Here is a 26,459-nt window from a genome sequence, read left to right on the forward strand (position 1 = left end):
TCTGTCTGTCTGTGTGTCTGTCTATCTATATATCTATCTGTCTGTCTGTCTGTCTATCTGTCTGTCTTTCTGTCTGTCTGTCTGTCTATCTATCTATCTGTCTAAACTTTGAAGCACCTGTGGCGTAATTGATAGTTTATACGGATCGCTGCTCTGATTGGTTACAACGCAAGCCCTGCGTGAAACACCATTGGTCCCTTTCGCCGGTGGGCGTGGCCAAAGGACTGGACTAGCTGTCAGTCAGTTGAGAGGAGTCGTGTGTGAGCTGTCACCGTCAGAGAGACGACACGTCTGGTGAATGGCGCTGTTTCAGCGACGTAACTACGGGTAAGTTTTCAAAAATAAAGAAATACTTGATGTTTTAACAGTTTCATAACGCCTTACATCTCTGCTGTATAGTTTGCTGTGTATTTTACTCGCGGGAAAGTTAACGTCAACGACTATTAATTGTTGCTAGCTAATATTGCGGATGATGAAATGAACATTAGCGCGTTCAATTCCGTTCAACGTAAACTTGTCAGTTTTGATGTTATCTCGGGTTATCCTATACCTTTTACTCCTCCCTTCTGAATTCACTTGTCTGAAGTCTTAATGATTTTTGCGTTTTGTACTGACGAGACGTGATCTATCTGCTTCTGTCAGTGGTAGCTGGTACAGCGTGCTGCTTTCTGTCCTGACCAGATAAGACAGGCAGTGTGGTTCACTGCGCTGCACCTGACTGACATAATCTCACCACACATCTCAGTTGCTCATCTGGGGAGCCTTAATTTCCCCCCCTCATCTGCCTTTTTTTTTGTGAATGGGCTCCTTTACGTGCGAGCCAGGCTATAATAAAACTTCCATCGTGCCCTCTGACACGGGAAGACACGAGTGACCGCGGTTTATTTTTTCCCTCCTGAGATAATAACACGGGTTTGATAACAGTGCCTGATCTGATTGAAGCCCTGGCTCTCTGTTGTGTCTGTTGGGAGTCTAAGAGCGCAGCTGTATTTCCTCCAGCTTCCTTGTTTTAGATCCGAGCTTCCTGGTACCACTTTGGGGTTAAGGGGATGCACGGTGGCTCCAGTCTGTGTGTGTGTGTGTGTGTGTGTGTGTGTGTGTGTGTGTGTGTGTGTTCCTTTTGTAAGCACTATTTTTGTTAATAAAGTGAGCCATTAATCATTTCATTTTATAGGCAACAACTCACAGTGTTGGAAGATTGTCCTTAGTAATAAGGAGTGCACTAAATCTTCATAGCTCATGCAAATGTTAATAAAGCACTCCACAGGCGACATGCAACGCCCAGTCAAAAACCATCTTGTTTATCTAGATCAACATCATACTGGTGATGTCAGATATTGGGTGAGGCACAACAAAACAGTGACGGAGTGCTTTAAAATATTTAGGCTAGTAGCTGAATGCTTCCAATCTATTCTTGGGCAAGGTTTTAGAAGAAATAACTTGAAACATAAGGGGGGTAACACTGTAAAACTGCAAGGAATAACTAGTTATTATAACTCTACTAAGCATGATGAGCAAAATAAGTGCTAGTCAACATAGCGGAGTGATGGTTATCATTAGGGCATGTGATCATGATGGTAAAATATCCTATGACCACACAGTGTATCACTCATACATGCAGTTTCTGCGATGATACAAAGATAAGAAGAGATAATAGAGCAAAAGTACATGTTTTGTTTCGTTGGTAGTTGTTAGTTGGTAGGTTAGGTGATGATGACTGACACAGGTACACCATTACACTGCAGGATTGTAATTCAAACTGCATCACAACATCAACAGGAAAACATTTTTTTGAAATCACACGCTTAACCTACCCAACCTAAGCATGTAATAACGGTAATGAACACACTGAATCCATAAAACTTCACACAACATATAACTAAGCCACTTTATTTTGTCCTTATTCCTCTCAGTTTACCTTCTCATAGTAGAAATAGGACACAGAATTAACAAGTTAAAGTGAACAATTTTTCTGACTTTTCATACCCAATCCATCTGCTATATGCAACCAAAGTAGCCCCTCTTTTAGGTACGGGGCCCTCGGTTTGTCCTTTTTGGAATTACCCAGTTCTGTGTCATGTTCACTCTCCTCCACGTTTGTTTGTTTTACCTTTATTCAATTTTCCTGCCTGTATCCATGTGGAAGAACAGAAAGCTTGTCCAAATGACAAAAAATAGTGCCATTAGGAGTGTGAGAGTATAATGTGAAACGATAGACGTCTTCCTATTGTCCCACAATATCATCATATTGCAAGTCATTACTAATGTGTCAAGATTACAACAGGTGAATCCAGCTGGAATTGCATTTACACGTTGATCCCATCTTGTGTGGAGCTGGAAAAACAGCATTTGGGATAGAGGATGGAGCTTTGGAGGAAATCAGATGAAGCACCATGTCAGTCAACCTTGAGAGGATGAAACTGCTGCCAAACACATCCACAAAACACAAGACTCACCTACCCTTGACAGCATCGGCTAGGTTTCAGTTTGTGTGTGTGTCATCATGGCAAAATGCGATCCTGGAGACACCTGTTATAGCAGAAACCACCAAAGAAGAAGGTCTTTGAGGTCAGTCAGGTGTTGTGGACAGATTGTTTCAGCATTGTAGTGTTACAACTGTGCAAGATGCAGTTAAGAAACTTTAATGGTGTGTAGTTGAGATCAAAGTGAAGGTCAATCTTTTGTGGTCTGTAGGGGAGTGCCCACCACCTCCATCCCACATTTTATGCCCCTGGCCTACATTTGTGGTCCTGGAAACCCCCTTCGTAGCAGCAACTACCACAGAAGTAGTTTTAAGTATTTTGCCAGGTGTATATGTGTCAGTGTGAAGAACTGAGAACTCACAAAGTAATGTAGAAATCACTTCTGAGCAGTCATGGGTCAGAACAGGACCATATAGATGGCTGGTCGCGGCTGGTGTGATCCCATCACAAAATGGTTTCTAGTCTTAATAGAGCAATAATTTTCAAATTTTGTTTTGCTTCTGTCAAGACACAACATGGAGGCCACAAGGTTATGGAGGAGTTGGGTTTTTCTCTTTTACGTGATTGCTTTTTAGCTTCGCATTTGGCAGCCATCCTGTATCTAAGGTAGGGCTACAACACTGGTTTAGATTTAAGACCAACAGTTTTTAAGTTTACCTTTTAAAAAAATGGCAGGTTTTTCAATAACTGACCAAAATTAACTTAGCCATTTTTTTTTTTCAAATTGGATACATGGATAGATGGTTGGGGGCGGGGGGAGTCTCATTGTGCTTCTCCACCCCATGAGCGTCACCATTTTTAGAGTCTGGGACTTTTACAAAGACCTCACAGTCCTCCACAAAAAAGTCAATAATTTCAAAGCAATGTTTGGACCAATGTTTTGGATCCCAAAGGCATCTTAACACTAATATAATCTGTGTACTCTTGTTGATCAGTAGAACAAAAAGTGATACTGGGAAATCAGCCCACATGAGGTCAGCAGTATCTGAGGATTGGACACACAGTTACACTTGTACGCTAAAGGGAAGTGTTGGCTTTTGGGTGGAATGCTGAAGTTGGAGAAGCAGTTTGGCAAACATGAGCAAAAGCTCATGTGGGTGCTTGAGTAAGCTTGTGGTTGCAATTTGAAAACTGCTTTCTCTTACCAACCTGACCAGAAACTCAGCTAAGACTGTGCACTTGTTTTGAACTATGATTTTGGAGAACTTTTCCCTGCAGGGAAAACAACTCACGAAACCCTTTTGTTGTCACATTTTACCTTTAGGGTTCAAGAGAATATGTCAGGGCAATTGGATCAAACAGATCATGTCTCTAGGCTGTGTTGACACAAGACTTGTATGCCTCAGCTGAGGCTTTGACCATTTCAGCTCAGTCAGATGACCTGATTAATTCAAGCTATCACTTAGTCACTCGACGTGATGCCTTATAAACAAAGCGCTGAGCAGAATCCTTCATACCAATGTTTGTAGTCATACACAAACTGCATACAGTGTTCACAATGCACACTTTAACAGTCAGTGTTGTTGACAACATAACCTTACAGTGTTGAAGAGGTTTAACGATAAGTCAATTAATCGATTAATCAATTCTGTAAAGAGGACTCTGCTCCTATTCTAATAATTTGTTAATCGTTTAAGTCATGTTTAAAAGCCAAAATGGCAAACATTCAACTGGATTAACTGCTTTTGTTTTAACAGATGTGATAATACATTTCAAATATTTAGGTTTTGCACTGTTAAAAAACGTACATATAGAGTATTTGTCAATAAATTGAGAAATATTTTTAATATTAATCAGTAATTAAAACTATCTTTAGTTCCAGCCCAAGAGCCTAAAAATGTAAGACTACATTTGCCTCACACAGAAGGCAGATGATTCCCTGGAGAGCTGGGCCTTTGTCAGCCAGCCCAACTACTGCATTGTCCTGGAAAACCTGACCCCACATTTTAAATGACAATCTTCCCAAAATTTGTTACACAACACCCTCAATTCCACTACTGCAGCTCCCAAAATACAGACAGCCGCAGACTTTCTTCAATTTGAGACGCCACCCTTTTGTTTGTCCTGTGAGGAATATGAAAACAAATGACAGTGCTTCTTGGCATACTCGTGTGCCTGTGGGCTCCTTGGAAAGCAGTCTCCATCGTGGCTGAGACTATTTTGCGCCAAGTGTGTGTGTGAGTATCTATTTGTGTGCTGATCATGTCTATGTGACGCACTTGGTACATCCTGTGCTTGTAGCAGTTGGATCACTTTACACCCAGTGACCTCCTGTGAAAGTCTACCGCTGTGCTACGACTCATTATGCCCACATTTGCTAAATAAGGTCTGCCCTGTGGTCAGACTGACGAAAAACTGGAATCTTCACATTCGTCTACGTACTTTCTATGTTTTTCTCAGTATGTCTGGAAACAATGTTTGTTTTTCCACACACGTCAGTTGCAGAATATCCAGAATATTTGGTATGAGAATGTGTCAAATGTAGCAGACAGCTGAGCTTTTCTGGGTGCTGACTGACGTAAACTGTGACTTAATAACTGAATTAATGTCATCTGTTTAAAGGATAGTCTTACAAACCACAAGACAACTTCACCATAGCAATTTCTTGAAAAGCATAAGAGGAAATCTGTAGATTTATGGTGAAACAAGCAAACTGAATACTTGAAACAAACGGAGATCCACAGCCTAAGTTTCTCAAGTTTTCTTCACAACATAGCTTTGTATTCATTCAGAGTTAAAAGGTGAAAAAAGGGTAAAATATAAAAGATGCATAATCAGCGTTCCCCCACAGCCCTCTGGTTATTCACTGGCCTTCGCCCTGAGGCCACAGCTGTATCTATGGTAACAGTGCTGCCTTTGTTCGTTGTTTTTATCGTCCACAAGAATGGATTTAGAAGTATTTCATGCATAAATAATGGATGTAATCACTATTCCAAAAAGCTGGTGGAAATCTCTGCAGCAAAAGGTCACATGCACAGGATATAATGTAAGTGCACGGCTCAAGGAAAGCACAAAAACTACTGTACATTGACTATAAAAGTTTTTAAGGCTACAGAAATGCTACTATCCTAAGAGTCGGCAGTGTGTGAGTCAGTGGGAGTTGCATGCACACTAAATTGCACGCATCCCATGTGTGATCACACAGTAGTATGTGTGTGTGTCTCTTTGCATTTGCGTTTGTTCAAAACTCTTGACTGATGTATTTTGCCTAATCCAACCTAAATGCCACATCCACGACTGACCCTAAAGGACCAATTGACCCAGTTCTCACCATCTTAGGCCCCACACAAGGGACCAAACACACACATGCACACACACATGCACATGAATACACACACACACACACACGCACACACCTCGGGAAACCCCTTTTTATCTCTACCTTTTCCTATCTGTCTTCCTCTTGCCTGATGGTTATACTGTAGCACACTACGCCCAGCGGCACTAATCGTCCCTGTGTCATTTGCGACCTGTGATTGGACTTTTTATTGACACTTGTTGAGTTTTTTATGACACATTTGCCTGTTTGTTACAGATTGTGCACGCTATTTGCAGGCCCTGAACAGGAAATAATCGCTGGTCTGTCAGGCCAGGCAGGTTTAGGGACACACACACACACACACACACACACACACACACACACACACACACACACACACACACCGTCCCAAAAGGACTTCCTCATATTGTCCAGCATGTTGATGCAGGAAATCACTTTGATTGATATCCCCTGTTGCTCACACTGAATTAGACGTCTGTTTCAAGGGTTTCTTTGCAACTTCTCAATGTGTGTTCCTCACGGCACTGAGTTCTTTTAACATGATTATAAACTGTCTGTTGGCTATATGGTGACATGCTGTTTGACTGTTTTAATAGCTCAAATTTCACCTCTTCGGTCTTCCTGAGAGGCTTCAATGGTGAGAGGAGGGCAGTAGACATTTAGCTACGTTTTCAAAGTGTCATATTTGTTATCTTCTTGCGAGAGAAAAAAAACTTCAGGAATTTCATGACGCTGTTTTTGCCATAAGCCCGCTAAACACATAATACACAGTTCGCTAACACACATGAATTTCCCTGTCAGGAAGTGCTGTCACTATGTACTTTTTTCAGGTATTGCATGCTAGTTACATGGGAGACAAACGTTCCTCGCTATTCCACTTTGTCCAGGTCTTTGTGTGAGAGACGATGAGGCCCATCTGGCCCATTAGACCCCATGCTATCCTAGGTTGGGGATTTCCAATCACGCAAACATAACTCCACCCCCACTGCAGCACCCAAGCACCACCTCTCTTTTGCTCTATGAACGCACTTCCACACATCGCTGTCAGGTCCTTCCTGTTTTCTGAGATGTCTGCAGCGTGCCTGAGGGAAATTGAGCGCCCCTGTTTTCTGTTTGGCCGCATTGTTTGAGACTTTAGCTGACCACCGTGATGCGTGCCAGCGGCTGCTCGCATAAGAAAGGTGTAGCTGAATCTTAGATGAGGAACTGAATTATTTTGAGTAGCTAGTCAACAGTCATAAGGGAAACTTGTTTCAATGGCATGTGTCCTTGGCAACCGTAATAGCATTTCAGCTTCTGGCCTAAGTATTAGCACTTTTCTGGGTCATTTGGCAGGTATGACTGGCACTTTAGTGACAGAAACAATGTGTACAAATCAAGTGTCTTGCAGTGATTAAAATCATGTTTGCACGTCTACTGACTGCTCAAAGCACTTAACAACACTTGTGACATTCACACACATGTTCACACAGTGCTGCCAGAGGCTGCCATGCAAGGTGCTGACCTGCTCATTAGGAGCGCTTTGGGGTTCAGTATCTTGCTCAAGGTTACTGCGACATGCAGCCGGGGGAGCCGGGCCCTGCAGTATTTGCAACACCATGTCATTGCATTGTTTCCATGTACTTTGTGTTAATTGAGTGCATATTATGTATTATCTGGCTTTGATTCTGTGTGCAGCTGCCGAATTGAGTGCTTTGTGTTTGTGCAGTAAATTCCCTCCCTCAGTTAATTTAATACTTAACAAACTACAAAGAGAAATATACGGAAAAGCATGTGGACTTAAAAAAGTCAACCAAATGTATGTCTTATAGTGTGAGATACAAGCAAAAAGCGTATGTTGCTGCTGCTGTTTTGTTTAAGAGGCTTACATTTTTGCAGAAAACATTCTGCAGACTGTTTTTGTCAAGCTAGTTATTTGGAAAGTTGTGAATGATGTGGTACATCTATTTTTAAACTTTTTTTAAAGCTCTGGTTCCTTTTGTCTCGCTCTCTTTCAGCATCTCTCTGTCTCTCTCTCTGTCTAAATATAGAGTGTTGCATGCCCACTCATTCTGACAAAGAGGAAATGCTACGTATGTGTCAGCTCCTACACTGCATCAATAGTTCCTTTTAGAAAGGTAGAAAACAGAGTTTAAGTTTGCGTTGGTAACGGTCAATGCGTGCACATGAATGCTTTTTGCATGTATGTGTATGTGCATGTGTAGTATATAAATACTGTTTAGTGTGTTGTTGTCTGTTTTTGTGTGCATGAAAGAAAAAGACAGGAAAGAACTGGAAAAATCTTTTGAGACATCATGTGCTTCTCAGACTCAAGATAGATAAGTAAGAATGTAAACAGAAGGTTGGAGAGACAGGGAAGAAATAATGAAACAACGAAAGAGAGACAAGAGAGTGAATACAGTGGAGGCAACCGGAAACTTGTGGTCAAACAGGCAGCGTTCAGCTGCTGAGGCAGCGCTGTTGACTTGCCGTTAGTTAACTCGTAAAGTAAGCTTTTTTTTTTTAGAGGGATCAAGGTTAAATCACATCACACAAATTCCTTTCATTGTACACAAACAGCCTGTGGACTGACCCCTAGCGCAGTGTGTGTGTGTTTGTCTGTGTCTGTGTCTGTGTGTGTACATGAGTAAGTGAGAATGAAAGAAATTGACATTGAAACAGAGCTAAGTGCTCTGAGTAAAAGTTTAGAAAAGTTAGGAAACCGTTTGTGAGTCAAAAGTCCAAAAATAGAAACATATCCAAAAATATTCAGGCAAGTAAAGTAAACATGATTCAAACAGGTTATGACTCTTTGACACACCTGCACAAACACTCAATCCCCCTCTTTCTTCTCTTCACCTCCCCCTTCGACTCAGCTAACACACGCACACAGCGCTTATTCAATGTTGCTACCTCATACTCTCACAAGAGGAAATACACTCACCAATGAGTTGTTGTACTCACTTGACAGTCTCTCTCTCTCTCTCTCTCTCTCTTTCTCTCTCTCTCTCTCCCCCTCTCTGTGTGTGTGTCACACACTTGTTAGTTTCAGTACTGAGAGCGTAGTGTGAGGATGTACAAGACCTGCAGCACTGTTTGGTCCGTGCTTGCACAGAACAGGGTAAGTTTATGTAATGTGATCTGTAGTTTACACCTGTTATGCTCTGACTGGTGAGGGAAATGGGTGAGGATGGTTTCGGTACTTTTATCGCCTCATGTAGTGCTACAGGCACAGATGTGGACATTTTGATTTACTACAAGGAAATTGTAACTGGTTATGAAACAGTCTCAATTAAATACGGATGTCTCTATGATCTACACAAGCAAACAAGACCAGCATTGAGAAGGCTGGCTATTTCTGTGAAGTTATTTTAATGCCTGTTATTGGGTCAGATTCCAAAAATTAATATGATTTTTGTATGGTGGAGTGCTGAGGATGAATTCATGTGTCTCACAGTTCTGTAATCTGCTGACAGCAGTGGACACTTCTGTATTGCCAGACTGCATCAGAACTAGCCAATAGCTTATAAAGCCAACCAACATTTGCTCTATATCTTGCTGTGGCTTGCTATTATGACCGCATAACATTATTTGGTAATTTTATTAGATTTAGTGCAACACAATTTCTATTACTGAGCACCCGGATCTGTTAGCTGTAGGATTACATGTAACATAAAAGTAACAGATCAGAGTTTTGTTTCACCGTTGTGATGATGTACAGTTATTGATCTTACATAGCCACAAGTAGATACGTCACCTCATTGCCATGCATCCTGCGAATAGTGTCAACCTTTTCTTTCACTGGTCTGACATTTTATTTATGTTGGCTATATTAATGCCATGTGGAGGATTTCTGTTTTGGTAGATATGGCCAAATTTCACTATGAATTTTGTTGTGTGGAGTTTTGAGAAGTGACTCACAAACCTGTGTGGGACTGGGTATAAAGTCAGTGGCTTAAGGGTTTAAGTAGGTTGTTGTTATTTATAGCAACACCTTTTGGGGAAGTGTGACATCACTGCACCTTCTGTGACCTGTTAGCCACCAGTTTGTGTTGGTAGGTGTGTATGTGTGTGTAGGTGTAGGTGTGGGTGAACCTTAAACACGAAACTTTAATTTTATCTCGCAGCAATGACTAGACTGGCATAAATGTTAAGTGGAGGCTCTATATTTCACACAAAGAGAAACACACAGGTAGAGGTGATATTATTGTCAGGCCGCCTGTGAACAGACAGGATTTTAAATAGCATCATTCAGTCTATCTGTGCAATTTTGAACTCTGCTGTCAGCAAGTGGACAGAAAAAAAAGAAGATGCTCACCCACACTAACTGACAGAGTGAGAGGCTGGCCACCCACTCAATTTTTGGACATGACACGACATGACTGACACTTCCTGTCCCTGTCTCCTTTTCTCATTACAGTTGATACACCCACAATGCGTGTGAGACATGACCAACAAGGCCCTCTGGGATAGCTCAAACAGTATGCGCAGCATGGAGCCTATAGGTACACTCAAAACACACACACACTGTTGTACAAGCACTGTACTCAATGTATGAATATGTACAGAAAAACGAATGAATCTCTCTTTTTGTTGCACTCACTTGCAGTCAATTGGTAACATTACTTTGGCTTTAAAGCAATTTTTGTTTAATCTCTATTGAATGAATATAATGAATTGGAGTTTTGCATCAAAAAAGATAACGATCATTCTTCATATTCAACATCTCAACTTTATTGTTAGCCGGCTGCTCCCCAACAGTTCCAGAGCCAGAGCTCTACCGCAGCATCCAGGCTGTACTGCCCAGGGAAACGGACCATCAGCAGCCCCCAGACTGTTTCAACAAAGGTACAATATGATCCATCACAACAACACAAAGTATTGAGATACTTGAGAAGTTTTTTTCCTATGTGTGAAGTGTTTTTTCCTTCCTTTACACATAATATACGACTCTTAGATCACATGATATCACTGGATCATTGAGGTATACTATGCAGGATTTTCCAAACCCCAACCCTGCCATCTGCCTGTATTTTATTATTTTCTTGCTATTTGCTCTGTGCAGGACATCAGTGATGCTAGAGAAAGAGAGTTGTTTGTTGAGTCTCATTTCCAGGTTACCAAATACCAACACAAAAGGTTGGTGGCTCACCAACCTTGCGTGCATAAGTGACGACAGCAAAAAGACCCATGTTATGATGTTCATCATGTGCATTCACATGCGCAATGGTTCAGTATATCTGAACGTGTGGATTAGACGTCATGAAACTAACTTGATTTTCTGCTGAAGACTCCATTTGTTTAAGTGTTTTTCTGTATCCAAACCTATTCTGCCCCGTAAACTTTTCCACCCTAAATAGATATTTAATGACGCTGGCCCTGCTTGTGTTAATCACACTGTGGAATATTCAGATGTGTCAGCAGTGTGAGGGTTTAGTCACCAGGCTTCTTTTGTATTAGCACTGTAATGGAGAAAAGTGTGACACATTTAGCAAGTTTGTGTTAGACCTGTGGAAATTTTGCATCTGCTAATGTTCTGTGTGTGTTCATCTGTGTGTGCAGGCATGCTGAGATGGACACTGCATAAGAAGGTTCAAAATAATCCCAGCAACAGCTTGTCTCTGGTGTGGGTGCTGATAAAAGAGCTGGAGAAGGTGATTGATCTCATTGTTGATGCTCTGAATTGAAAAGGAATACTTAACCAAAAAGTTTTTCCTATTTTTGTTTTTTTTCAGTTAATCAGTTAATTGTCTGGTCTATGATATATGATTAAAAACACATAAAATCACAAAATCTTTGCATTTTAAAGATGATTATTTTTCTGTTAATTACAATTATTTCAGCTGTTATAGCACTGTACAGTCCACAGTCTGTCATCAGTTGAATGGAGCCCTGACATAGTGTGTGTGTGTGTGTGTGTGTGTGTGTGTGTGTGTGTGTGTGTGTGTGTGTGTGTGTGTGTGTGTGTGCGTTCTCTGCAGGCTGAGAGATGGGACTCTCGCAAATGCATCATCCCTCTGCTTCACACACTGATGTATGCCATCATTCAGGTAAAGTATTCCTGCTACACTGTTGAACTGTGAGAATCTCTCTCAGTTTCTTTTTTACACTTTTATTTAAACTGTTCATTGAATGCGTACATGTAGGAATTGTAAATTGCAAATCATTAGTCAGACTCTCATCAGTTAGTAAGTGCATGTTTCCTCCTGCAAGGGCATACAGTTGGCGGCTGTAGTTCGGTAGAAAGAAGATGGTTCCTACATGAAATTGCTCACAAAACAAATCTTTTAAATGTATTTTTGTGCCATGAGCATCACAAGCTGAGTGCCATCTAGTTCCATTGTAATGACAGAAGGCAGAAATCTCTGCAGCCGATCAAATATTCAGCAAATCACACCAAAATGATGTAAATGGATGAATAGCACTCCAGGTATGAGGAGAAATAGAAACTGTCTCTTTGAGGCTTGAAATTTAGGGACTTTCAGCACAGTTCCTGCAAAAAGTTTTTTTTTATCCCCTGGATCAAATGTCAGTAAGGAAGTAGACACCTTATAAAGTGGAATTTAAGCCTGTGCATAAAGTTTTCCTCATATTTAAGCAACAAAGATTAGATAATTATGCTTGGACTTAGCGTTCAAGGAAATTGTTTTAGTTTTTTTTCTTATGGGGATTTTTGTGTGTGTGTGGTGTCCGTGTGTGGTTATTGATATTCCAGACAGCCTACATTCCAGATGAGCTGTACAAGCGGGTTTACGACTTCTGTAAGAGACTCCTGACCTACCCTCACCCCTACTGCACCGTAGGCCTCAGCTACACGAGACAGATCAAAACTGAACGTGCCAATCCAGGTACTCTTTAACACTCAGCTTGACATTTCAGTCAGGCTGAAAATTTAAAAGAAGATGTTCATCTTATGTCAGGGCTTCAGAACAACCTGCTTGAGGAGCTCCAGCTGCTAAATCAGTGTCATCTTTAAACACACTCCACACCTAATGCCTGTACATACAACACATAATTTGGATTGAGCTCAACAAGCAGGAGATGATGATGATGACAGTGATATTTACTCATTGATCTTATGTCATAATGATATGATTGCATGCTGTCATTTCCCACAAAGGCCAATCCCTCAGACAGATGAAGCAAAACATGAATTATCTATTACTCATAGCGTTGACATTGGAATTATATTTATTGCATCTTAACCCACTTCCAAGAATGACAATAAAGGCAGAAAAAATAAACTTTGTTATTGTCATAGACTGTATAATGAATAGCAGAAATAGCATCTGACCCATCTTCTCACTTGATTTATTACCTCAGTAAATAGTTTCCTAATGCGTTTGTGGTCTCAATCACAAGTTTCAAGTCTTCTTCAATACAGCGTGATGTTCATTATGCAAATGATGGTTCATTTCGTGTAAAATAGATAGTTAAGCAGGGTATGGCAACCATGGGATTGACAGTGTCCCTTGGTAGTCCCCTATGGTTCTCAGTCAGACTCCAAAAAACCAAGACAGCCAAGAATGCCCCAAGTAATGCCAAGCTCGAGGATTCAAAATGGTAGACCACAAACCAACGGGTGCGTCACAGTGGCTATGTCCACTACTAATTATACAGTCTATGGTTATTTTAAAGATTTATTTTTACCTAATGCAGAGAGTAAAAACTACATTTAACCAAAAATTAGGTGACTACAGACGTTGGCAGCAGGTCAGACCAGATGACAAAAACAAGATTATGGTTACAGTTATGTTAAATGAACTGTCCATTCAGCAAGCATGCTTCAGTTAAACTGCCAAGAACATTTCCAGCCGCCTAATGTCATTAAATGCCAGTTTTGGTCCACAGGCCTGATGTACCAGAGGATGCTCACAGCAGAGCAGAGACTAAAGAATGAGCACTATCCTTTTCAGGAGCGGTGAGTCATGAATAAAAAATGTATCACATTTTTGAGCGTACAATAAAAACCCTCAGGGAACTGAAGATTTACGAAGGCTAATTTATTTCCTCATACTGCTGCATGTAGTCCGACTACCTTTCCTGTTCGTCACATCACATATTTTGTGTAAATCACTACAGGGTCTTTGTTCTGGCGGACCCTGAAGTCTTCTCTGGTTCTTTGGGACAAGTCCTGGCAGGTGATATTGAGGCTTCAGCTTCAGGTGGACCTCTGTGTCCTCTGGATCACATGCGCAGTGTGGTCCAACACTCCATACAGGCTGCTTTAGGAGCAGAGCAGTGCCACGGGCAGAAACTGGCTCAAGCCCTAAAGGTCAGTGGGACTGCACGGCACTGTTTGACTGGGCTCTTTTACTGCTTTCTCTTTTCAGTTTTCTGCTTGTCTTTTGTGGTCATTGCAGTGTATAGCTCTCTGTAGTTGTCACTGTATGGAGCATATGAATTTCTACATTTCCACCATTAAAACACAGTATTTCATTAAAGATACTTCTTCTGTGAAGTTTGAAACAGAAGTAAGAGGGCATTAGAAACCACTATCTCTATGATACGCCTGAAAATAACATTGTGACGCCTTTAAGATCGATCGCCCAACGTAATTCAGTGAAATCCATTTCTGATTATCTGAGGAAGCAAATAGACCATGCAAGCAGCAAAGCCTTTCTCAGTCTAGTAAAGTGAAAACAGATTAAATCTGTTTCTTCAGTTGATTGCACAACACCCTTTTTGTAATTTAAGCAAAATTGTATTTTTCCCCATGTGAGTGCACAATTACAAATGCTGACTGTTGTCGCTCGGGGGAAGTGAATGACCTCTGTGTACAATGAAAGCACATGCATAACCTCTATGGTCAGGACACGTAGAGCATGTGAGGAGATTTTAAGTGACTGCAAGTTTTGTACCACAATTAATGTTAAGCTTGAGAGTGGTGTTAGTAGAATAATATTGTCAGGTGAGGATGGTTGGTGATGGCAGCACATTTTAGCAGTTCTTGCTCCTGGATTAGTAGTAGTCTAAAAGTCCCTGCCCCATATATACGTGTCATATGAAACATCCTGAATGAAGGTCTGTTGTCTGTGAGCCTCAAGTGGAAATGTCTCCTGGCACTGATCCTAAAGTAACACCTCAGCAGGACACACACGACTGCATACACACACGCGCGTTACTGACCCCTCGCCTCAATGCTATTAATACAGTCTTTGTATGTGTTTAACTTCCTGTGCAAGTGTGTTCACCCACATGTGTTTGTGTGTTTTGGGACAGGACATGGGCCAAGACGTCGAGCCGTACTTTCAGGAAGTGTTGGCGACTCTTGAACAGAGCACGGAGGAGGGCGGCAGAGGGGAGGGGAAAGCGCTGAGGAGTCGTCTTCAGCAGCTGTACAGCGAGATCGTTGCCGACACACACTCGGGTAGGGGCTCCCTGAAAGGAAGTACCGCCAGAAGCATTGCAAGTGTTTCTGAGGCACAGCTGCTCTGTCTTAGGCATAAATCAACTTGTTGACATCAGTAAAGGAAGGCGAACCTCAAGAATCAGTCATATCTGGTTATGTAACAGACTGGAGTCAAATGGATGAAGCAGCCTAAGATAAGATGATGATGTTACTGTGTTGGATGAAGTTCTAGCAATCTTGTTATTAACTGAAATCTTTCTGACCATACGAATCTTATCTTACATTGGGTTGACTTGCTATTTTCTTGCATCAAATCACATTAAATAGGCAAAAGCATGGAAATTATAACAAGGTATAGAAAAATGCATGCTTAGTAATTTAACAAAACATTTGTTTCAAGCATTAGTCTTATCACAATCAGATTATTGCTCAGTAATATGGTCCAATAAAACAGAAATGTTATACAAAATGTCATCGTAAACAAACCCTTTGCTCTTCTCCTTTGTGATGATGATATAATGACTGTAATGTGTCATCATGGGAGAGGCATGGGAGAGGCATTATGTCATTACTATTTCTACATTTTCTTGAGCTCATACACATTGTAACTGAGCTTCTTCACTGTCAAGCCAGGGCCATAGTGTTCAGTGTTCTGTTAAAGCACACATTGTCGGTGATGGACATGTTTTCTGTGTCCACGCGGGCTTGACACGGCGGCTGTAGCTGAGATTAAACATGCGACCTTGCCTCTATTTAGCGGTTTCCTCCATGGCCAAATCAGTCGAGTCAGTTGTCTGTATTTTTATAATTTTCCGGATATCTATTTTCATGACATCCACTCGTTTCAACCCTATTATCATGTCAGCGACCCATCCGATGAACCTGCTCTTCCCTCATCCCAGCTGGGAGGTTGAGGGACAGACAGCAGTGTTTGCAGAGAGGAAGTTGTGGGGTGTTTTTTGTTTTGAGTGTCATTGTGACAGTTTTGGTCTCTTCCTTTTCTCTTCCTCTGTGTGTGTGTGTGCCTGTGTATTGCAGAGCCATTGTCTAGCGGACCACTGTGTGACTGCCCTCTTCCTAACCCAGAGATGAGCTTCCACCTGTGGACGGAGGACCTGGATATATGTGAGTGGCTCTGGACACTGTGGGTGGTCTTGAGGAAGTTTTAACCACCAGTCAGCTCAACTAAATAAGGCTGAAACTGAAATTATTACCTCAAAACTCAACTGAATAAACTGAAGTACCTTAAATACTATTGAAAACCTTAACTGGGCACAGTTCCTCATCAGAAGGTTCTCATGAATTAAATTCATTGTAGCTTGATGGCGTCACAGAGGTTTTGAAAGTCGGTCTGAATTATGTCGGAAATGACTCATGCAGAAGTATGAGGCAGTCTGAACATGCAAGCCTCAATTGAAAGCTAATTATACCATTAAGCACTCTGTCAGAGTGTGAGGGGTAGGTTGTTGAACACAGTTAAACGTAGTTTGTCAGAGCCTTACTTACTGTTACAAATTGATTCAATCCAAACCGATCTGAATTGAATCAGTGGAACTGTGAAATTGACTTTGCCTGTGACTGTGTACATTTACAGTATGGTCGCTGTATTCTCAGAACACAGTGTCATGCAGTACAAGTATAAATCATCATTGGTTGAACATTCAGTGAAAACCTCTCATAGCTTCATGTGATTTTGACGAGGATGTGACCTGTCTTGCATGGTTAAGATAACTGTCTAAAATCATACAATGTTTACTGTAAATAAAAGACAATCATTGTTACATATGTACTGTATGCAGTTCTGCTTTAACAAGCATTAAATGTGTAGGGATCACAAGGCAGGCACTCCATATAACCTTACAGGGTTGTGAACAGATTCTCAAATGGAAGTTTAATAACCCTTAAATGCCTGGGAGGTTTTACACATATAACTGTACCTCGGGTCTTCAGCGACTCAGCACTTATATAATGCAGATTATTCTATACATTCAAATAGTTTCAGAATATATTATTAACAATACCAAACACACTAAAGTGTTTAAGGACATCCTAAAATTTTTATTTTTTCTACATACTGTAAATAGCAAAAGTAATACATACATTTCATGTTCATACTGTACCATCTCGCATATAGCCTATTTTTACTTTCTCATAGACAGAAAACTACGAAACCTAAATTTGTAAGTACAGTTATCACAAATCTTGCTTGTGGCACTTGCACAGATGTAGCAGTTCTGTTTCTGGATAAACCTTTCGAGCGAAAGACCGAGGGCTTCCTTTTTCTATGTAACTTATCATTTTTGTATATTTGGTGAAACCCTATTATAGCTTCATGTCATTTTTAAATGAAGAGGATATGTCCTGTCCTGCATGATTAAGATAACTGCCTACAATCACACAATGTTTACTGGAAATGAAGGACAGCGACTGTTGCCTATTTACTGTAAACAGTGCTGCATTGGAACTCATATCATCTGAGGTATCTTCGTCATTCTCAGGTTCCAGTTCTGCTTTTAAAAGATCTCATTCATTCATTTATAAAACCATGTCCTCATCACCAGTGACCTCAGGTAGATCTTCATTTCCAGAGCTGCTTTCATCAAAACTCTCAAATATAAAAAAAATAAAATGCTGCTCTGCACTAAACCCAAACACCCAGGAGCTACACCATCATCTTACTGTTATAGTGAGATGGGAGTGGGGTTACACTAACAATTTCCACCATCACTTGCATCCAGCATACAGTGAAAAAAACACTCTCTTATTCAGCTCAGGTCTCTTGTGACCCTGTAAAAAAACATTAGAAAAACAATGTTTATTATTTTTGACATTTTGACAACACAACATTCTAAAAAGCAAATCATTTGAGGAACAGCAGGAAGCCGTACTTGAATGAATCAATTAGACAGGTTGTAATGTAGTCCCAAGCCGATAAAGACCTGAGGTATGCATCTAAGGGGTAATTCTTCACTCAAGAGCTTCCTTCTCTGTGGATAAACTTTAGTTATTTCTCAGAGGAAGAGGAAGAGTGTACCCTGCAGCTCCATAACAAAACAGGATTACATAGCAGAAATCTCATGTCTGTGGTCTGTTTAAGATGATGCATACATCTGCATGCAAAGTATGCATGTGCTTGTGCTCTACACTAAGTGCTGTTGTCTGCTGTGTCTCCATGCTGCCTTGCTCCATGTGAGTGTTGACCTCTGAATCACATGTAAGTGATGAATGTTGAACTGTTGACAGGGCGAGAACTGGCCAGGTGGTTTCGATCCAGCTCCATGTCAGAGCAGTTCTCCCTCAGCCAGGAGCAGGACGACTTTGAGCTTGGTGAGTTGCCTGGCGACCTGACGCCCTCTGACATGACTCGATTCTCTGTCATGTCCAACGACAGCGGCATCGAAAGAGACCTGCCCCCCAGTGCTGATCTCTCTCTGCTGTCATCTCTGGACACTTCCAGCATGAGTGCATCATGGGAACAAATCAAAAGGTAAATCTGATACCTGTTATCTCGTATTAATTAATGGCCCACTGCTAGTTTCGTGTGGTTTACTTCATTTGCAGCCTTTGTAGTAAAAACTTAAACGCAAGCCATTTTCAAAAGCATACCTTCACCCAGAAAATTGAAAATTCAGTTAGAATCTACTCACCCTCATACCGATGGAAGGTCAGGTGAAGTTTCCTAGGCCTCAAAACATCTCTGGAGCTTCACAGCAAAAAAGTGTTAATGCACTCTCCTAAATAACCGAAGTAGCTTGATTTAAAACTACTGCCAAAAAAAAATTAAAAAAAATAGGGTCGGTGCAACACGACGTAATTGACATTATCGATTATATAAATATGTTGATTTACGTCACGTGCGTCGACGTGTCGGATGTAAGCATTACTATCGCCATGCTCAAGCACTTGAAGCAGAAGCATCCTGGGGCGGCTGGATTCACACTGGATGTGGCGGTGCAGCAAAACGCTGCAGGTTGGTGCGGAACCAAGCATGCACAGTAGGTTAAGCATGCTGGTTACTAGTTACTTTTTGTTCCCACCCAAACGTAATATATATTGGGATTACACAGATTACCAATTAAGACTGGGCTATATTTTGTTGGGGAATAATGCCCTGCAGTGCATCATATTTGTTTGTTGATGATTAAAGATGATCGAATAAAATATTGAAATATAAATGAAAAGTTTTAAAATGTTATTTGGGGTAAATGTGTTGATATATTAATCGAGTAATAAAATAATAATAGTTCGTTTAATAGAAAAAATAATCGATAGATTAATTGATAAAAAAAATAATTGCCTTACATAAAGTGGCTCCATACAAATTTTAAAAGAGGTTATTTACACCCTTTATAAAGCCGAAATATTCGCTGTAGCTGCTACGCTTAAGGAGTAAGAGCACACCTCGTCTGAAGTGGATGTATGAGCTTTACCATGCATCAAGGGTGAAAATAAAGTATTTTAAAATCAAGTCGGGATCTCGTGGCTTCAGCTATATGGAGCTATTTTATGTATTTTTTTTGTTTATTTTTTTAGGTTTTAAAACAGGTCTTCATCTGCTTTAGTTTATTGATTTTTTGAGTCAATTTCTCCCATGTTGATCATCTTGAAGTCACTTTGAATTCACTTGAAACAAAGGAGGTAATCTTCACCTCACATTTACTTTAGGTCACTTGTTTTTCAATCCTGGAAACTGAAAGATTTAAGAATCAGTTACGCTGATACTGGGATTATTTGCATCACTTGTTTTGGTTTCCAAGCCTTACATCATTTTAGAATAATTAGGACTCCAAGTATGACAATAAACCTTCCTCCTCTCCCAGTGAGCCGGATACGTCTAAGCTGTCGCGGCGCGGAGGCATCAAGATGAAGCCATCTGTGAAGGACAGTATGGTGCTGATGCAGAACACCCTGGAGGACAACGCAAGCCTCGCAGTAGGAGGAGGAAATGGAGGGAGAGGAGGAAGAAGAGGGGCGACTCTGCAGAGGCGGGCAGGAAGCAACGCCTTGCAGAACCCTTTCCCCAAACAGCAGAGACACTTGACTGCCAGGATAGTCGCCATGGGGGATGACAGGGTACTCGGTCGCCTGGCTAAGGCCTACTTCTTCTTCAAGTGAGGAAGTCATCATATCAGAGCATGTTGTCCCTTCTCTTATAGCAGCTGGAGATTAGTGTGTGACTGAGCTGATTGAATATATTGCTCACAGTTTGATTTATGTCCCTGCAGTCACAGTTTAAAAAAAGAAAATTAAAGAAGTAAATACAAAAAAGTATATACAATAGATGGAAAAATATTTTTGGATATAAAATATGCTATAAATATTTGCTTGTTATATTTATTTTGGTGGTGGAAATCATTTTTATCCCAGTAATAGAAAGCAAGATGTGTCCTAAGTTTCTTTATTTACTGTGTGAAGGCTAACAGTCATTTAAGCCCCATAACAGTGTAATTGGATTACTTAACTGAACTGCACAACTATTAAACCACTACTTCTTCTATTACAAATGTCAGGTGTTGAAATCCCAAACCTCTTCAAACTGCTCAGTTAACCGTGCCACTGTCACATTTTTCACATGTCTTTGGTTTGTCTTTGCAGGAAAAGGGAAGCACGGAGGCTTTTTCTTACAATGAAAGTCAACCTCCAGTTTTACTACATCCCTGTTTGCAGGGCCACAACTCCCCTCTCCCCCGTCAAGGTAAACCAACTTCCTCTTGTCTACACACCAACGGCCCATTATTGTGTGAGTGTCACTTCACCTGTAGAGCTAACAAGACGAATGACGTGTTGTAAAAGAGGATCAGTGCGTCAAAGTGGTCATTACAATGCTGTCTTTGTGTGTTTTTTTAAGGAATAATGTACAATGCTGGGAAACCGGTTAGTGATGAATGACGATATTCCAAAGAACATTCCTGAGAACAGCTGTCTATTTATGTTATTAATATGATAGCGTTCACGTGATTTAACAAACTTCAAGGTTGAAGAAAATAGGATAGAATTACATAGGATGAGGAAAATAAATGATATAATTGTTCCTGAAAATATACACACTTGTTGGTGGTTTTACTGTTGCATTTTGTTGAGTGTCAAGTTGAGATGCAAACATTAATTGATTATTTGTCAAATATTAAATTAATTGCAAACAATCACTTCGATAATTGAAAAAAATAAGTGCAAATTCTCTGATTGCAGCTTCTTAAAATTTAATATTTTCTGGTATCTTTACTCCTCTATGACAGGAAACTGAGCATTTTTAGGGTCGTGCAAAAAAATTTGAGGACGTCATCTTGGGCTTTGGGAAACACTGAGCGACATTATTCATTATTTGACTTTTTTTTGGCCAAACAATTAATCAATTAATCAAGAATATAATCAACAGATTAAGTTGTCCATGAGTACAAAACTCTATAGCTGTTCTTGGGACGGTAGTTTCTTTTTCTTCTTAAGAATCTGTTTTTAGTTATCATATTTATTCTCTTTATCTGATGTAATTTGTTATTCTAAAGTCACTGTTTTCTTGAGTTGTTTTGCCCCTCAAAAAAATTACATGAACCTTCATAAATTCAGTGGAATTCACAACACGTCATTTCTTTCATTACTTGCTGTCCTCCCTCAAACAAGTATGTGCAGAGGACAGAGGCACTCTTCACTGCTGACGCACAATGTGTGCCTCATATGAGACAGATCCCGCATTCAGAATGGTTTTCGCTGAACATGTACAGCTCCAGGTGCAGCGTCAATGCATAAAAACAAGGGAGCACTAGTCTTTTGGTGGCAGAAATAAAAACATGCAGAAGCAAAACAAAAAATAAAACCTTCAGACTTGTTCTGTTTCCTCACTGCTGTTCATTTGCAAAATTTGATGTATTTTTGGTTCACCTTTTATGTTCCTTTTTTCTCCCTCAATCCAAGGTGAATCCCTGCACTCTCGGTTCCTACTTGAGCATGGTGGACCCATGGTACAACTCGAACATCAAGAGTTTAGGCAGCATGATCCCAAAGCTGGCTGATATGGTACGGAAACAAATCTAAAGAAAAACACTACTAAGTCTGTTTTTAGTTTGAGTGACTTGCAAGATATAGGAACCGTGGACTCTTGTCTTGTCTTAATTATTCTCACTCTACGAAAATGTCATCACTTCACCGCATCCCATTTAGTCAGCGGGGGGACTGTTCTCTGCATAAGTTGAAACACAGGAAGTTGCATAACATCTTTTACCGCGAGGAAAATAAATATGTTGATTTCACTGAAACCACAGCTACAGTGAGCTGAGACATTTTGACACGGTGCTGACACTGTAAGCCTTAAACAAGCAACAGAATTATCATGAAATTGAAAAAAATATGCAAAGTAATCTCTAGAAAATGAATTTAGTTTAATATTACGATATGTGAATGAAATAACAGTCCAAGGGAAGATTGCTTAATTGCTCGAGGTGACTTTTCTTTATAAGAATTATTTTTTTAAATAGATGTTTTGTTGTAGAAAATGTTTAATGAGTTTTTCATTTTCTCTTAATACTCAACTAAATTTAATCTGACGTACCTACTTTTCAAGTCACTGATCTTTTTTTGTTTCTGCAAAACCATTAACTTTAAGTCACTTTAAACGTACAGCTGAGTTACCTCTGTACTAAATCAAGCCAGGGCCGATTATTGAACAACTGAACTCATTACCAAGAACTTGTAACGGTGTTACATAACAAGCGGTTGACCTTTTAGTGACTCATAATGTTCCCTCGATAGGACCAAAATGAGTTTGAGGTACCAGCATCATGCAGGCGGGTGGATTAATTTTACATGTCTTTTAACTTCTCTACCAACAGGCCAATCCAGGGAGGTCAAAAGACCCCTTTGTGTCTGATGTCATTTCCTACTACGTCCGTACCGGCCAGCAGCCTGTCTACTTCACCATCTACTTTGTTAAGGTAGTATGATATGTTGTTTGTGTAGGTGTCAGTTTCTGAGCACTGAAAGTGTTGTGTGTCATTTCCAGGCTGAAGCCTCTACTGAGCTGAGCAGTTTACATTACATACAGTCACATTTTTCACAAAAAGTTGTTTGTTTCTATCAGATCACATTTACCAGCGGGACAAAGGATCCTGTGGAAGATGTGTTTCTTACTCATCTAGAAATGGAGTTTCCTGAGTTCAGACAGATCTCAGCGTCACTCAGAGGTGAACTGGGTATTCATTTACATTATTTTTCCAATGTTTTCTGGCCTATTTGTGCTTTTACTGTATGTGCACAGCTTTGCATGTAACAACGTGCCTGTTTCACAAATAGATAAACCGAAGAAGAGCACAGGGGAGGTATGTGGAGCTGTTGTCTCGATGAATTACAGGAAGGTAAGTTGTTTTTTTATATGATTCTTTATTGCCTATTAGATTACTGTATTGCATATTGCAAATAGTCCTTAAATTAATACTGTACTCTTTCACAAAGTCTGATTAAGATAAAACTGTACAGCTCTTTCATTTAAATTAGTTATATTTTTTATACTGTCTTTTTAATATATTGTTTTTTTTCCACATTATTGTCAATTTCTATTTATGCTTCTTCGTTTGCAGTTCTGTTGCATCTTTCTTTATATTTGCTTGTACTATATTTATTGTTAGCGTTTCTGTGTGTCCAGGTAACACTGAGTGGTCGAGACATTGACAAAGGAATCTCAGTCAGGACATCAGGCGCTCAGATCAACGCTATTCCCTCCAGTGAAACAGAAGGTTCAGTGTTTTCTCTAACCCGATCAGTATTTCTTACTTGGAGTCAAAAGTTCCAAGTTCCTCTGTATGTTTGTTTTATATTTTATGATTGTGTTGTCCTCTCACGCCTCTTGTTTCTCTCCCTTCCTCTCATAGATCTGAACTGTTTGACACTGACATTGAATGAATCTCCAACAAAAACTAAGAACAACATTGTGGTGAGTTGAGGACAAACCTCTCAAATATCTGTAGAGGATTATCCTCATAAAGATTAATGGGATGTAAAATGTACAACAATAAATCCTTTTATCGTTTCATTGCGAAATTCTCAGGAATCAAAGATTCGGACCAACAACATTAAGATTCGCAGTTTGGAGAGTCGATCTTTCACTGTGACGCTGGACAGAGATTGTCGCAGGACATACAGAGATGTGCAGAGGTAAGAGAGTTCAGACTCATCTGGACTGAAAGTAACTTTTATATCACTGAATAAAGGTCATATAAAGCACTGGCAGACCAAAGGGATCTTCAATGAATGAAGGCCTCTGTTAGGATCTACTTTGTGCCACAGCTTGATTTACTCCACTTTCTCGATCGCATGTTTTTCTTTATAACAAGAAGAGTTTGCAAACTTAGAAGAGGTAGCTAATTTGGTCAGTTAATAAAAAAAATAAAAAAAAATCATGAATCTGGTTTGTGTTCGACCCAAATTGATGTCTCTACTCTGAACATCTCTGTGTTGTAGCATCGAGGTCTCCCCCTGTCTTGATCCTGGATACTGCGTCCAGAAAACCATGAGGTCCAAATTCAACCTGGGAGAGGACAAAGACGCTGGACTGAGCAAATACATGAACAAAGGACTTCCTCTACCAATCAACACATTTGCTGGCATCATCACTTGACACGATGGAGTTACCCTACAAAGACTCAAGTATAACCACTCAGGTTTTAGTTGAGGAAATGACTGGTGCTTATTGGTCTGGTCTTACACGGAAAGACAAAAAGAATCGCTGTTGAGTCATAGTGAGCTGCTCCTGACACCAAATTGTTTCACTTCTGTCAGTCGGGACTGACCGCCATGTGTGGAGCAAGACTGTGAATCAAAATCAACTTGATGCCAAATGGAGCACATTGGATGCAGCCGATGGATATCAGCGGTGCTTCTTTCACAGGAACAAAATGTTATTTAACTGCAGGGTATGGTTGAACTCATTCAAGAGTCAAATACTACTGTACACATACTTTAAGACAGTCTGTAAATAAATGCAGATTGGGATGATGCTTAAGAACAATATTACCTATAAGACTGGAGAAACCAGCAGGGAAAAACAAGTAAGCAATGGGTATGTACCTTTCAGGACCACTGACAATTGGATCACTAATCATGTGACATTATCATAAATCCTTGACAGGGAATCTGTAAAATCAGATTTGAAAGGTCGATTGTAACAGTTGTTCTACGGCTTAGACACACTACTTTTTTACCGCCTCCTTGACACACACACACACACACACAGACACACACACACACACCGACACCCTGCCAGCTGTTGAAACAAGCAGATTGTTGAAAAACTGGTACGATGACAGCTGACTGTTCACAGTATCCTTCGTCTCAGCTGAATCATCCAAGTAACTCCAGCCATTCTTGTACCTCCCAAATAACTGTAACATGAAGGTGCAGACGTTTGATATAAGCCTTGGGTTTAGTGTTTGGAAGCTGTTTTAGAAAGTTTCAAGAACCACACTATGTTCAGTGCACAAGCCACGTGCAAGTCACGAATTACTACGGAACAGAAGCAACTTTTGTCTTTTAGTCTGTCAGAGGGACGTAGATCATTCTACATATAAAGTAGCTGTAAGACTCGAGTCCGCTGACTTTGTCCATGGCGCCACTGTCTACTTATCAAATATACAAGATTCTGTGTTGCATGCTTGATGATGTACAACACGAAGAGCTCAACTTGGAGACACTCAAATTGAAACTTGCACACAAACAACTGTATCAGCCTGGAGGTGTGAAAATCCCCCCTGACACTGTTTTTGTTTTTGTACAGTCGGTGGGAAATGATAAACTGAAACTAAAATGGCAGTTTTTTTAAATCAATTTCCTTGAGGGAGTTGAGCAACAGTGCAGCAGCTGTGTCTAAAGCACGCAATATGACCGCCATTACTTTGCAATTCATACATTTTTGATATCCTCTACGGGCATGCAAGATTTAACATAACTATTTATTCACATTCTATATAATATACAAGTTATTAGATGACATACTGTACTCAAGAATAGCTCAGGAGCCTATTTCTGATGCTCACACACAGGTATGATCTCAAACAGTAAAGGTCAACAGCTTCAGAAACAGGAAGTGATGAGGTATTTAGTGCACAACATAAACTCATGTGAGCGTGTGTGTCTGCAGCCGGGCAGGAAGTAAAATCATGAGTTTTTATATTCATAATCAATTTTGCACATTATTTTCATCCAAAGAGGAGCACCTTTAAAATCAAAATGTAAGTCTGTAAATAAATGATTTTGTTTTGTAAAAACAGTGTTTGTGTTTTGTCGTAAATGTAGTGCAAATCCGCTATTATTGCCACAACTTTAATCCTGAGCTGATTAAAAGGGGTGTTTTTTTAATAGTTCAGCCCGTGTTGTAACTGCA

At 40.2% G+C, this 26,459-nt stretch overlaps 1 protein-coding gene across 2 annotated transcripts; it reads left to right on the plus strand.

Annotated features, from left to right (window-relative positions):
• The first annotated feature begins 243 nt into the window (after positions 1 to 243).
• On the plus strand, positions 244 to 26,337 carry pik3r6 (phosphoinositide-3-kinase regulatory subunit 6). Of its 2 annotated transcripts, XM_084344361.1 has the most exons (22): positions 284 to 327; positions 8,789 to 8,863; positions 10,163 to 10,247; positions 10,486 to 10,590; positions 11,305 to 11,396; positions 11,724 to 11,792; positions 12,458 to 12,590; positions 13,594 to 13,663; positions 13,825 to 14,017; positions 14,965 to 15,112; positions 16,133 to 16,219; positions 18,338 to 18,581; positions 19,915 to 20,205; positions 20,690 to 20,789; positions 22,004 to 22,105; positions 22,918 to 23,019; positions 23,166 to 23,268; positions 23,378 to 23,439; positions 23,727 to 23,817; positions 23,953 to 24,014; positions 24,129 to 24,235; positions 24,542 to 26,337. In XM_084344361.1, exons 3-22 carry the CDS (start codon positions 10,190 to 10,192, stop codon positions 24,696 to 24,698), a joined length of 2,376 nt encoding a protein of 791 aa, XP_084200487.1. In that variant the 5' UTR covers positions 284 to 327; positions 8,789 to 8,863; positions 10,163 to 10,189; the 3' UTR covers positions 24,699 to 26,337. The 2 variants fall into 2 exon arrangements, with proteins under 2 accessions (XP_084200486.1, XP_084200487.1); XM_084344360.1 differs by lacking the exon at positions 8,789 to 8,863 and having other exon boundaries at positions 244 to 327.
• Positions 26,338 to 26,459: the final 122 nt, after the last annotated feature.

Source organism: Pagrus pagrus, assembly GCF_965226575.1.
Source record: "Pagrus pagrus genome assembly, chromosome: 2".
NCBI classification, from domain to species: domain Eukaryota; kingdom Metazoa; phylum Chordata; class Actinopteri; order Spariformes; family Sparidae; genus Pagrus; species Pagrus pagrus.